General features: G+C 42.8%; 2 protein-coding genes and 1 pseudogene across 6 annotated transcripts in view; 1 reads left to right on the top strand and 2 right to left on the bottom strand.

The window, feature by feature from the left end:
• Window positions 1-92, bottom strand: LOC113640583 (annotated as a pseudogene).
• Window positions 93-720: 628 nt separating this feature from the next.
• On the bottom strand, window positions 721-10,804 carry mdh1ab (malate dehydrogenase 1Ab, NAD (soluble)). The gene is made up of 9 exons (XM_027142977.2): window positions 10,652-10,804; window positions 9,379-9,477; window positions 8,945-9,041; window positions 6,355-6,530; window positions 5,290-5,412; window positions 4,029-4,205; window positions 2,627-2,740; window positions 2,327-2,416; window positions 721-1,369 (listed from the first exon to the last, which is right to left on the bottom strand). The coding sequence occupies exons 1-9, from the start codon at window positions 10,652-10,654 to the stop codon at window positions 1,247-1,249; spliced, it is 1,002 nt and encodes a 333-aa protein (XP_026998778.1). The 5' UTR covers window positions 10,655-10,804; the 3' UTR covers window positions 721-1,246.
• A 372-nt stretch (window positions 10,805-11,176) lies between these two features.
• The window catches only part of LOC113640495 (WD repeat containing planar cell polarity effector), a 95,841-nt gene continuing 92,183 nt past the window's right edge, over window positions 11,177-14,834 (top strand). For 2 of the 5 annotated variants that reach the window (XM_047821390.1, XM_027142976.2), the window contains exon 1: window positions 11,211-11,491. The gene's annotated coding sequence lies outside the window, so the exon portion shown is untranslated. Of the gene's footprint in view, window positions 11,492-14,834 lie in introns of all 5 variants that reach the window. The other 3 variants (XR_007144500.1, XM_047821391.1, XM_047821389.1) reach the window with 3 other exon arrangements.

Raw genomic sequence — 14,834 nt, 5'->3', positions numbered from 1 at the left:
AAAATATGGTAATGCTTCATGATTTTGCATGTCATCCTTGCGCAGGGGCCATGCTAATCTTCTCTGTATCGTTCCAATTTTAGTAGAGAGAGAGAGAGAGAGAGAGAGACAGACAGAGAAGAGAAAGAGAGAATATCAAATGAACGTCCATCACACGTGAGAAATGAATCAAGTTAAAAACACACAGCTCTGAAACATGCTACACGCTCCCTAAAGACAACATTAGCAGTGGAGATGAAAGTCGGCATTATTAAAGGCAATATAATAGAATGACTAAGAATGAAGAGACTAATGTGTAGATTGTGTTTGATCAGTAGGTCTAATCTGCAGCCTGGTTAAATATACCGTCTAATTAGTAACATTTACTCAAGTAATGAGGTTTTTAATATCACACACACACACACACACACACGATACTCAAATGTACTGACAAACACCCACAGAGCCTTTTATGAGACAGACAGACAGACACACAGACAGACTCGGATACAGACTCGAGACACAGAGACAGACTCAGAGAAACAGACAGACGGAGACACAGACTCAGAGACATACACAGAGTACCTGTATGCTACTTGTAGGAAGAAAACATCAAGTTCTATTTTGGGAATCAAATGTTTGCCTCTCTATGAGGTTAGTGTGTGAACGGTTTGGGACGTAACAGACAGAGAGACAGACAGAGACAGACAGAGACAGACAGAGAGAACCAAATCACTTCAGTCAAAGTTTACATGTTCACTTTTATTGATTGACGAACTGTCTGGTACAGTATAATTTGACAACAAGTGCATCATGGGTAATTATGCATCCAAAGATTATTCAACTGAACGAGTTTAATCCAACTGGTGATGTAACAACTCAAAGGTTTAAAGGCTTGATAGTAACGTACAAGTACAGAGAGAGACAGAGAGAGCGAGCGAGCGAACTGACCTTAGACTGTATATCTGACCTATTAGACTGTAAGGGTTTCTCTCTCTGATCGTCTCATTTGTGCGACTTGTCTAATAGAAGTGAAAAGACACCAAACGGTGACGAACTGTAACACAATCTGAATTCTTGAGGTCTAGAATCTACCAGGTTCCTCAACAGGTTCCTATTGTAACAACACACACACACACAGAGTTATGCTTGTGTGTGACCTACTGAATTGTTAATGGAAAATGGGGGAAGAAGCAAACGGAGTGCTTTTTGGGGCGTTTCACAGACGTGCGTCTGGGTGGAGGCGTGTGTTCGGCGTGTCATTTAGTCAGACACTCAGGAAGGACAGGGCGGTGTCTCTCTCCTCCACCAGCTCGGCGGCGGTGGCGTCCATCTTGGCTTGGGAGAAGTCATTGATAGCCAGACCATCAACGATCTTCCAGGATTTATCCTGCAGGAGAAATGCAAAAAGAGGGAGACTTTATAAAGCAGCCAGGATTGAGCCATATAAAAAGTGTAATTGCTGGGCGTGCGTGTGCTGGCGGGGGTGGGGGGATATGATGCGTCTCTTTGCGAAACACCGGACCTTTTGCTCGGTGTTTTTAATTCCAACAGACATAAAAGGGGAAGTAAATGTGGGTTGGAAATAAAATCAGAAGTGAAGAACTAAAGAAACCTTGTAGGACTTGTTTAAGCCAGTTGGGGTTTTTTTCCTCTCTTTCCTAATGTGGCAGTGGCACACACACACTAGAGGTCTTCTCGGGTCTAAAGAAATGTCCCCGACCTGAAGTGACCAGAATCACTTTTTACCCAAACCTGACATGCATATATATAGATATTTTTTTTAAGAAAGACCCGACCCGAGACAAACAGGAAAAATTAGACCCGACACGACTTTTTTTAAAACCCGACTGTACCCGATTGTTGCACACACACCGATGCAGCCCTGCATGCACCAGAAAGACAGTAAAGTAACCGCTACAACATGGATCGACAGGTCTGTTTCAACAAAAGTTAGATTACTGCCAGTCACATGATGTCACAAGCGGTCTTGGCAAACAGAGGAGAGGTTGGAAAAGGACTAGAGTCGATGCACACACGTGAGATACAGTAGTTCGGGTCTTCTCGGGTCCATTCGGTAAAAACACATTCATTTTAAATTACCCGAAACCCGATGAAGCTATTATTATATCTGAGGTACACGTGAAACTTTTAGACCCGAACCCGCTCAGGTCGGACCTCAGGTTTGCAGATCCAAGTGGACCCGTGAAGACCTCTAGCGCACGCGCGCACACACACACACACGTATAGAACACACGTGCCACTTAACTAAAGCTAGCTCACTAAATGCATATTACCACGTCAACTGTTTATGATCTCGTCGTCCCAGCGACAGGCTCGCGCTCACCTTGATGGAGATGGGGAACGAATAGATGAGGTCGTCAGGGACGCCGTAAGGGTTTCCGGTAGAATACACACCCATGGAGACAAACTCACCCTGCACACACACACGCGCAAAAAAATAAATAAAAAATTAAACAACACAAACACACCACCAATTTACATCTGATTAAAAATGGATGTATTTAATTTGAAATGTGATTAAAAACCCGACCAACACCAAAGCGAGTCGGGTGTAAGTGTGAAGTTTGGGTCTGATCAGTTGTGTGTGAAAATGAAACGCCGGACTGGGTTAGATGTAGCAGACCTCGGCGGTGCCGGTCCAGATGTTCCTCATGTGGTCACAGATGGCCTTCGCAGCAGACATGGCGCTGGAGAGCTTGCGAGCCTTAATGACTGCTGCTCCACGCTGCTGAACCGTCTGAGGAAATGACATGAAGGAAAGAACATTTCTTTTTATGCTTATTAAAAAATAAATAAATAAAAATTAAATTTGTATTTTTGTTAAATATATAACACCCGTTTAATTCAACGAATATATTCCAGTGCTTAAACAAGCGTCCGGATTCTTCTATCCATTTCACGCTTAACGTTTTTATCTGATTCGCTCTGTACCTCGTCTTCGTTCCTATCTTATTTATATGGCAACGAATAAATTTATATTATTACTTATTTATATGGCAACGAATCTGGATGAGTGGAATGTAGGACACAGTGAAGAATAATCAAACTCGTTTTTGCTTGTTTTGTTTCCAAGGCAAAAAAACCGGCACATTTATTTCTGCTTTCGGTTTCTGCAATTCTGCTTGTGTGTGTCTGAAGTCCTGATTGACAGGAAATACTCTTGTTCTCTACAGATGTCAGGAATTTCACCCGAGTTATAATTAATCGTGTGCAGCTTCGCAATGCAACATCCGATTCTAATGCCTTAGATAATTGAACCGGTTAAGAAACGAGTCACTGATTAAACCCTGCCATCTTGTGGTGACAATCTGCCAATACAAGCTGAATTATTGTTTTTAAATCAGAGTACTGGAGTAAAAGGTGTGCGCTAGTCCAAGGGTCTTTTTTACACCTGGTCACTTCATGTGTTGTCTCTGATCCGATAGCTATCTGATTTGTTAGAACTGTCCCATTTACATTAGGCCACATAAAAGCGTCTCGGCGAATCGGATATCGATCCGATCTTTCTACTCCCGCCCAAAATGCTAATATATTTGACCTCGTTTCCGGGGTAATTGAAATGGAACACGCTTTGGTGTATGCGGTTTTCAGAATGCGATCAAACGAAGACAAAAAAAAAAACTGGTTACCACGTTTATGCTACAAAAAACAGCATTTACTGTTTGCAAAAGGTGAAAGACCACCTGCGAGTGACGTACTTCCGTTTGGGAGGAGTACAGCGCTGACGTATGTGTCTTGAACAACCACATTCATTTACACCTCTCCAGTTTCATCTGAAACGTGTCCCAGACCACCTCCTGAAGGGGTTTGAACCATCGGATTTATATCCGTCTCGAAAACGTTTCGGAGGGCATTTAGACCTGGTGTTTATACCATCAGATAGCTATCAGATCACAGAAAACGCATGAAGTGACCAGGTGTAAAAAGCCCCTTAGACGTCTGGATCGAGGTTGGAAGATCGTTGTGAATGTCTTCACGCCTCACTGAGACGAGGTGCTGTGTTGCTCTATTGGGAACAAACTCACAGAGATGAAGTCTCCTTTCAGCCAGCTGTCGTCCTTCACGGCGTCGAACGCGGGCACCTCTTTCCCCCCCACGTTGACCAAGCAGTGGTGGACGTCGGGGTACTGGGTGGACGAGTGGTTCCCCCAGATGATCACGTTCTTCACGCTGTTGGCTGAAACACCACAGCGCATTGCCACCTACAGGAGAAGATCCGGAACTACAGCTTAGACTGAACAGTGGCTAGTGTTTACAATTATAAATAAGCATTTAGTTAAAACAACAACAAACACACTGCGGTACTTATTAAACTAGAATTCAGTATTTAACATTCAGGCTGTTTAAAACAAAAACTTAATGATTTTATATTGACGCCGTAAATTGTGTTTAAATACTAACGTGTACACGTGTACTAACGTAGCACAACGTCCCGTCACGATAACTTTATAAACACCAAATATTACCGAATATATAATTAATTAATCAATGAATTAAGTAAACAGGCTTCAGGACACAATGTCAGTGGTTACTGGTAAGTGTTCAACTGATCTTTGCCTCAGGAACATGACAAGCTAACATTCTACAGTGTGTGTGTGGAAGAGAGAGTGGAAGAGAAGAGGATAGAGAGTAAGGAAATGAAGAGAGGAAAAGGAAGAGGAAATGAAGAAAGGAAAGGGGAGAGAGAGCAAGAGAGAGAGAGGAAGTGAAGAGAGAGAGAGGAAAGGAGAGAGCGGACGTTAATATCTGACCTTTTTTCTTCTCTCCCTTTCCTCTTCCTTGCTCTCTCTCCCTTCTCGCTTCCCTTTTCTCTCTCCCTTTCCTCTCCTCCTTGTCTCTCTCTCCCTTTCCCTCCTGTTTCCTCTCGCTCCCTTTCCTCTCCTCCCTTTGTCTCTCTCTCCCTTTCCTCTCCTCCCTTTCTCTCCTCTTTCCCCCTTCCCTTTGCCCTTCTTCTCTCTCTCTCGTCCTTTCCTCTCTTCCCTTTGCTCTCTCCCTTCCTCTCCCTTTCTCCTCCCGTGTTCTCTCCTCCCTTTCTCTCTCTCCCTTCCTCTCCTCCCTTTTCTCTCTCTTTCCCCCGTCCCTTCCTTCTCTCTGCCCTTTCTCTCTTCCTTGCTCTATAACCCTCTCTGAGAGAGAGAGAGAGTCTTTATTGATTTAAATCGTTTATGTTCTAACATAAAAAGCTCAAAAATATGAATCCAGTTTCCAAACCAAACAGTTGTATCTGTGTGTGTGTGTGTGTGTGTGTGTGTGTGTGTGTGTGTGTGTGTGTGTGTGTGTGCTGACCTGAGAGCTGGCACGGTTATGATCCAGGCGAGTCAGACAGGAGAAGTTCTCTTTAGGAATAGAGGGAGCAGATTTAGCTGCGATCAGGCAGTTGGTGTTGGCCGGGTTTCCCACCACCAGAACCTGCAGAGCAACAACAACAACAACAAGGGTTGTATTTTAGCTTCTCTTACAGCAGGTAAGGCTCTGGGCTGTTGGTCAGAGGATCAGGGTTCTCCAGACAGAACTTTTTTGGTTGATCTCACAGTTCTAGATGTTTCAGGTCACAGGTCGGCTTACAGAAACGTCCTCTTTGTATGAGGCTTTAAACTGTAAGTGGACCCGAGCTACAGTAACATGGTGTTTAGTTTTTGCTGACGTTCTGCACACTACTGACATTTCTCTTGTATTTTACTGTAAAAGCCACCAGCTTTATTTTCCCTCTGAATGAGTCTTATCGCTCTTCACGTTAATATATAGATCACGATTTCACAGTACAAGTCACAAAACTGTACAAGCGGCTTTTCCTCGACGTTCACGGCTTCCCTCCGTGACCGGGTTTTAAACACCAGTGTACAATAACAGACTCGCCGTGAGCTCGTCTCTGAGAAAAGGCCCCTGGGATAAAGACAGGAGACGCTGCTTCCTGCCAGGACGACAGCGAGAGACGCAAAAGGTCCTTCGAGAGCTGCCTCAGGTGTTGTAGAGCGAGGCTAACGCTGCTGATGGTTTTACCGTCCTCGGAAGGTTTTGTATTTTTTTTTTTTTTTAAATAAATAGAGAAACCAGCAAGTGAACGAGCAGCATGCAGGAAAAGCTCTCCAGTTAAACCCTGGCTTTTCAATTTCTTATTATTTTGGATTTAAAATGATCGGCGATTATAAATCTTATGGTGATTTAATTATACATGACAATCAGAAGCTATGGACATTGGGATCTGAAGTGTGTTCACCTCGAGCTCGTGTGTGTGTGTGTGTGTGTGTGTGAGAACTGATAGCATGCATAACTTTAGCGTTAAAACCTCTTCATACTGTACCAGGTGCATTTAATCACACCGTGTGAGGTGAGAAATCTTTATAAAATCACCTTAACCGTCTTCTTGGCGTACTTGTCCAGCGCCGTGCCCTGAGATTTAAAGATAGCCACGTTGGCCTTGAGCAGGTCTTTCCTCTCCATTCCCTCCTTCCTTGGCATGGAGCCCACCAGAATGGCAGCATCCAGGTCCTTAAAGGCTACTTCCTCTTTATCTGTGGGGATGACCTCTACATGGGAGAGCAAAAGAGACAGACAGAGAGAGAGAACGGGAGACAGACAGACAGAGAGAGAGAACGGGAGACAGACAGACAGAGAGAGAGAACGGGAGACAGACAGACAGAGAGAGAGAACGGGAGACAGACAGACAGAAAGAGAGAACGGGAGACAGACAGACAGAAAGAGAGAACGGGAGACAGACAGACAGAAAGAGAGAACGGGAGACAGACAGACAGAAAGAGAGAACGGGAGACAGACAGACAGAAAGAGAGAACGGGAGACAGACAGACAGAGAGAGAGAACGGGAGACAGACAGACAGAAAGAGAGAACGGGAGACAGACAGACAGAAAGAGAGAACGGGAGACAGACAGACAGAGAGAGAGAACGGGAGACAGACAGACAGAGAGAGAGAACGGGAGACAGACAGACAGAGAGAGAGAACGGGAGACAGACAGACAGAAAGAGAGAACGGGAGACAGACAGACAAAGAGAGAACGGGAGACAGACAGACAGAGAGAGAGAACGGGAGACAGACAGACAGAGAGAGAGAACGGGAGACAGACAGACAGAGAGAGAGAACGGGAGACAGACAGACAGAAAGAGAGAACGGGAGACAGACAGACAGAAAGAGAGAACGGGAGACAGACAGACAGAAAGAGAGAACGGGAGACAGACAGACAGAAAGAGAGAACGGGAGACAGACAGACAGAAAGAGAGAACGGGAGACAGACAGACAGAAAGAGAGAACGGGAGACAGACAGACAGAAAGAGAGAACGGGAGACAGACAGACAGAAAGAGAGAACGGGAGACAGACAGACAGAGAGAGAGAACGGGAGACAGACAGACAGAAAGAGAGAACGGGAGACAGACAGACAGAAAGAGAGAACGGGAGACAGACAGACAGAGAGAGAACGGGAGACAGACAGACAGACAGAGAGAACGGGAGACAGACAGACAGAGAGAAAGGGAGACAGACAGAGAGAAAAGATCCTGCATGTTAGTCTAAGAGATTAACAGGAACTTAAAGCAGTGGATTTTCTGCACACATCTTTTCCCCCGTCACGTGTGACCAGGTGCTGAACAGGAAATCAATCAGAGCAGCTTTGAGATGGAGATACACGTCTGTTTATGGCCTACGACATCTTTAAGCCCTTACAGCAGGGAGTCCAACTCAAAGTCACAGTGGGCCAAAATGTAAAACCGAGATAAAGTCACGAGCCAAACTGAATATTTACTGCAACTGATTTGTAAAGTTCAACCTTTTTCTCATGGAAACAAACTTTAGTTCTGCTTAAACACAGGATCTGGAACAACCAGAGCTTTATATTACAAACACAAGAGAAATTACATTTGAAATAAAAGACACATCAGTGATGTTCATGTCACAAACTTTGACCATACACTTTTTGACAAACTCTCCCTCATTAAAGGGCAGATTTTACCGTCTCTGCTGCCACAATAAAGCTTTACAGCCTTTACAGCAGCTTCACTTTTTATTTAGCTTTCATGAACATAGTCTGCCGGGAAACCAGACTTTTTTCCATCTCCTCCACCTTCTGGAGCTTCTGCTTTACGTCCAGGTCCTTATACTTCTCATAATGCTTCGTTACATAGTGTCTTCTTATGTTATATCCTTTCGTTACAGACACGTTAGCTCCGTTAGCACACAAGACAAACAGGTCTGACCTTTATATTCGTGAACAGATAATCTGCCTCCCTCCTGTCTTGAAAGCTCCTATTGTCCATCTTTGTGGAGGGTGGAATTAAGTTGCCCGATGTGACTGTAACATGGTTGTTAACGACTGTTAACAGAGAATGAGGGGCGCTTGCTGTTCGTGACTACGCGTCAATACAGTGGCAAGGCATTCTGAGATTTGTAGTATTAGCGGAGCATGCGGCTAGTCAGCTGTAATGCACATTTGATATGATCTCGCGGGCCAAATATAATTTGACACCCTTTCCTTACAGAGAACAGGAAGTCTGCTTTGAAGCGTTCACCATGTGGCATTTTAGGCATTCATTGTCACAGCAGCTCCAGGGCAAAACTACAGCTGTGTGACCGACCACATCCGGGGTCATTCTGCTGGGGCTCAGCTGTGATTCTGCCAGCTTTAGGCACCTCGTACATCAGCGCGCCACACAAAACCACGTAAAGCTCTTCTAAAGACCAGTCACGCTTGTGTTTAGAGAGCGGCCCGATTCCCACGGCACGGCAGATTAAGCCACAGTGCACGGTTACACAAATAAGAACAACACTCAAAACGGTGCCTTTAAAAAAAAAAAAAAAAAAAAAAGATACGCAGTCAATTACTTTCAGATGTGTTAAGTAAGAATAAAAGTTTTTGTACCCGCGTGTATGTGTGTGTGTGTGTGTGTGTGTGTGTGTGTGTGTGCATGCAAGCGTCCATCGGCATGTAGTTTACCCTTTAGAAGCGGAAGAGCGCAATCCTGCAGCTCCATGACCACACCGTCCAGCACAGGCAGCATGGGAGTGATGTCCAGCAGCACCAGGATAATAGGCTGAGAAACACAAACATTTACATGCAGTAAAAGTGAGAAATTCCAACTGTAGCCAACTTCCTTTGGATCTACTTATGTTCTAAAAAAGTACTTCATTTCCTGTGGCGTCCTGATAGAAATGACGGTACGTTGTAAAGACAGTAAAGTAAATAGTTTACTACCTCCGTCTACAATGTGTTCTGATAAAACTCTGCTAGTATGTATCCGCTTTTTAGTACCGAGGTGTAATTTGGGACGCAGTCACCTTCTGTAACAGTCGAACGCTTACAAGCTCTTTTCCTGGAAACGTTCAGAAATCACACGATATCTTGTTGTGTAAACTCAGCCCCGTATTCACCTGATCTTTTCCAAACACGTCTCCCTTGGCGATGCCGTACAACAGGGAGTAGGCGATCTGCCCGGCCGCACCGGTCACCAGAACTCGGATAGGATCAGCCTGCGGGAAGAAAAACACAACATACAGTGTCTTGTAAAGGGGTGGATGATAAAACAGTGCAAGCTCACAGCTCTGAGGTTTTCAGTTTGATCCTGAGCTACGTGTTCTCTCTGTGACAGTGAAGGTTTCCTTCAGGTTCTCTATCTCCACCCACAAACATGCCCATACACAGGAACCGGCTACGATAAATTACCCTTGGGTGTGAGCGAGTGAGTGAGAATGCAAGAGAGTGAGAAAGAAAGTGTGAGTGAGTGCGAGAGAGTGAGAAAGAAAGAGAGAGAGTGAGTGAGTGCGAGCGAGTGAGAAAGAAAGAGAGAGTGAGTGTGAGCAAGTGAGAAAGAAAGAGAGAGTCCGTGCGAGCGAGTGAGAAAGAAAGAGAGAAAGAAAGAGAGAGTGCGAGTGAGAGAGAGTGAGTGCAAGTGAGAAAGAGAGAGTAAGAGAGTGTACATGTTGGCCCTGGATGAACCCAGATGAACAAATGGATGAAGAATAGAGTTTTAGGCCAGTCTTCCTCATGACTATAGACAGAAGGACACCGGGGCGAGCAGGTTAACCTTCAGAAATAGAACAAGGCCTTGATGTGAGGCATCTTGCCAACTTTAGTGTCCTAAATAGTAACGTGGGAAGCAAGAGAAAGGAAAAATCTCTTAATAATAATAATAATAATAATAATAATAATAATAATAATAATAATATTTATATCAATGACACGCGTCCTTCAACCCGCGTCCTTCAATTGTAACGTTAATGGCAGAAAAAAAAGTAAATAAATTAATACATTAATAAAAATACAATAAAAAAAACTCTGGTAACCCGTAAAATTACTTGTGCACCAGTTTTAATTACAGTTATCTTAGCTTTGGAACTCAGGAGCTTTGTATTGTAGCGAACCCCATAACTAGCTGGGTCGTATCCCAAACGCCCACCACACAAAGACCGAGAACACTACTTTAAGTGTAAAAACCGTTATATTCAGACCCTAAGTAGCGCGCGCACGTAAGGAGTGCGTCACGGTTTGAAACACAACCTTACCGTTAACTCCAGACTGCACAAATGGGCACGAAATCGACCTTTTTAACCGTTAATCACAAAAATAACACGTAGTAATCACGCACGATATTAATAAACTCATTATAGATATCCGAATCAAGCCTGAGAACGTTTAAAAACCTACCATTTTGTAAGAGTTCGTCCTGCAAGCTGCGTCTCTGCCACTTGTTTAGGAGGTCACCTCTATTTCTTGTACCGGGATCGGTCACGAGGACATGTGGCGACGTATGGACGCAAAGCATTATGGGTTTTGTAGTCTTAAACGCGTGGTTTCGAATAACGTTAATGGTCGGTTTAAACTACATTTCCCATAAATGTATAGATCATCATTTTTTGTGGTTTGTTTGTTTATTACGATTTTTGCTTTTATTATTTATTTTATCATCGAACCGTTATTAGTTGCTAATTTGAGCTTTGTATTAACTTTGCGCTTGGGTTTTATTATTATGATAATTATTATGATTATTAAAAGGTGCACGATGTAATTTAAAGTTGAGCCACGAGGGGTGATGTTTAATAGCACAAGTGTAATAAAAACAAAAACAACATGTAATTTAATTTCTGATCATTCACAAAGGTGTGTTTATCGTTTATCAGCTACGTTTGGACAATAATAGTTCATCAGAACGCCACGGAATCAGATGAGCGACCCGGAAACCGTGTCTCAATGTTACCGTAATATTCCGAGTAAAGGGACAACGAGAAAAAACACAACACACAAAGTTTGGTCCTGTTGCTTAGAAGCGTCCAGGCGCCGAAATCGTGATCTGAGACACCGGTGTGAGACTTGTGTGTGTTTTACACTGGAAATCTGCACAAAAAAGACGGTCTACAAGGTGTTTAGACAACAAAAACAACGCTCATCCTAATAATAATAATAATAATAATAATAATAATAATAATAATAATAATGAACTGAATGCAGTTCTGTTTTAAACCAAAACTTTTGACTACAGCATTGAAGGTAAGTTCCTGTGCGTTTACTGTTATTTTTAGGACCTGCAACGTTTTTAGACATCACAATGTTAATGTCAGCGATCTGATGCTTGCGGAATCAAATCAGTGTAACAGTTAATAAATATACCGTCTTATCGTGATATCGATATCACGGTACGGGTTCATGTTAAATATCCATGTTTCGTTTGGCTAAAAGTTTGTTGTCGAGTTGCACAAGAGAAACAGTCCTGCTGTGTGTATGTGTACATGTGTAGATAGATAGATAGATAGATAGATAGACAGAATAGATAGATAGACAGACAGACAGACAGAAAACATAGATAGATAGATAGATAGATAGATAGATAGATAGATAGATAGATAGATAGATAGATAGATAGATATGTCTGTACTATTGAGAGTCACAAACTACTGGAACCAAATTCCTTGTGTGTGTCAACACACTTGGCCAATAAACCTGATTCTGATTCTGACTGACAGACAGACAGAAAAGACAGATAGACAGACAGAATAGATAGATAGATAGATAGATAGATAGATAGATAGATAGATAGATAGATAGATGTACAGTGAATAAATATAAAGGCTATAGCAGTGCAGAGATGTGTGGACATTGTTGAATAAACTCCACTAAATCTATCTATCTATCTATCTATCTATCTATCTATCTATCTATCTATCTATCTATCTATCTCTCTCTCTCTCTCTCTCTCTCTCTCTCTCTCTCTCTCTATATATATATATATATATATATATATATATATATATATATATATATATATATATATATGAATGTAAAATATTAGGCAGAATGTACAGAATGTACTATAGGGTATATATAGATACACATAAATAAAATAGTGCAGATGTATGTAAGGCACAGTATGTGTAGAGAATGAGGAGTATAAAAATATGTGATATGTACGTTAGGATTAATGATTTTAATGATAACTCACAGTTAAAGAATCAAGAATCCAAAGGATTAATAATCACGGCAGTAAAAAAAAGTTAGCACCTTTTCCAAGGCGATAATGACCTAACACCCTGCACTAACAACATAGAGCCATGTCTATATTATACATTCATAAATATACAGAATACAGTTTTGCTTGGAAATATAAACCGCTCAGCGCCTGCGGAGTTTTCGGATGAACCGTGGCATTCGCTCCATTCATCAAACCAAACGATATGGCTCGTCATCTCAGTAACAAAATGATCACACACACGATTACTGGCATGCTTTAAGGAGCTGAGACCAAATTAGCAAGGAACCAGGAACACAGGAGGTATAGTTTTGTAGTCTATCTCCATCGTCTTCGCCCCCTAGCGTTTTATCAAAGGAGAAATCGTTTCAGAAAGCTGGAAATTTTGCTAATAATGCTAATAGAAGTTTTCAATTTGAACTTAAATTAGTTTTAAAAAAAAGTTTATTTTTGTCACCAGAAGCAGTCTGAGATGAGATTAGATCTTCTTCTGCTTTCTGTTTTTCCCGGTAGGGGTCACCACAGCGAATTATCAGTTCCCACCTAACTCTATCCTCAGCATCCTCTACTCTCACACCAATTACAGTACCTTCATGTCCTCATTTAACACATCCATATGTCTCCTCTTTGTCCTTCCTCTTGACCTCTTACCTGGCAGCCCCATCTCCAACATCCTTCTACCAATATAACCATCTCCCTCCTCTGTACATGTCCAAACCATCTCGATCTATCCTCTCCGTCCTTGTCCTCAAAACAGCCAACCCGAGCCGTCCCTCTGATGTCCTCGTCCCTGATCCTGTCCATCCTCGTCACTCCTACAGAGAACCTCATCATCCTCATCTCTGCTACCTCTGTCTCTGCCTCATGTCTGTTCCTCAACACTAAAACCTTTCCTTTGATTGTTTGAGATGAGACTAGATAAAATCGGAGACATTTTGAAACATGTAAATGACGATAGCGGTCTTTTGGCTCACTTTGTGGTTACTTTGTGAACAGCGTTTGCTACGTATCGTGACGGACCTCGTAAGTGTCTGAGACGAAGCAGGACGTGCAGTAAAACGTGTGTTTAATATAATAACAGAGCTCGAGGTGTGTTTTCTTTAAGAGAGTCATGACCGGAGGCGATAAGTGCCTCGGGTCTGTTTACACACGGGTCGTAATTTCACACAGTGATCCAGAACATGTCCTTAATCTGATCGATTTCAATTAAAAAAAAAAATTCGGTTTGTAGCGTATTACTCGTACATCTCAGCTAAATAGAGAAGCCTGAGAACTTGAGTGAGACCCAATGTGTCTGCTGAAGATCTCTGGGGTTTGAAATGACTCCGTTATTCATACAGAAGTGAGAGAGAGAGAGAGAGAGAGAGAGAGAGAGTCAGCGAGTGATAGCAGATCTGTGTGCTGCATTTTGTATGAGGTCATTACAGGCTCATTACAAGCAGACACACAAAGGGGCAGCAGGTTGTGTTACACACTCGTACACACCGCACTGCCCTCACTTATGGACAGAGATGAAGAGACGGTAAAGAACAAGACGCATACTGTATAGCAGGCTGAAAACAGAAAAGGGGTTTGTTTGTTTGTTTGTTTGTTTGTTTGTTTGTTTATTATTCTCCTATAAAGAAGTAATGTGCTGGACGTCGTCTCTTATGAACTGAATAGTCTTGGTTAAGGATCTTTTTAATGTCGTGTAGGAAGGGTTTAGAGGTCGGACTCCTCGGTTGAGAGATCAGAACTCTTTAAGGATCTGGGTTCAAGCCCCTGTCACTATTGGGCCCTTAAACAAGGCCCTTAACCCTCTCTGCTCCAGTGGTGTACAGTATTTCGTGCTCTGACCCCAACCTCCATAGCTGGGATATGTGAGGAAAGGATTTCGCTGAGCTGCAATGTATATGTGACAAAAATAAACGCTTCTTCTCCTAAAAGTGTGTCTTACTTCTTGCTGCACAGGTCCAGCCTCTGACCTCCGGCAAGAGCTGCTTTAAAGGGTGACTGTCGTTTGAGGTTGGATCTGTGGGACGGTCCGGAGGTCTTTAATGCTCCTTAGGAGCGTTCACAGGTCCCATTGTGTCCTAAGAAGGCATTGATAAATTTGTCATGCGTCTTGGCGTGCTGTGTCCTAGACCGACTGTGTGATACCATTCGCTTGTGATCTCATCTGATGACCGTCATGTCCTTTGTTTTGTCCTGGAAATTCTTTCTGTTCTGTTGTGATAAAACTTTTGCAGAAAACAGACAGTTTCTTCTTCTGTAATTTATAAGAGATAATCCTTTTGGTATTAAACTCTCCAAACCAAACAACTCTGTCGCTCTTTCTTTCAAAACAGCTTGAATCGCTTTTGCTCCTTTACCGCAAAGTGTTGAGTG

Source organism: Tachysurus fulvidraco, chromosome 12 (genome assembly GCF_022655615.1).
Source record: "Tachysurus fulvidraco isolate hzauxx_2018 chromosome 12, HZAU_PFXX_2.0, whole genome shotgun sequence".
NCBI lineage: Eukaryota > Metazoa > Chordata > Actinopteri > Siluriformes > Bagridae > Tachysurus > Tachysurus fulvidraco.
The sequence above is the reverse complement of the archived record's forward strand: the minus strand, read 5'-3'. Positions and strand labels throughout refer to the sequence as shown.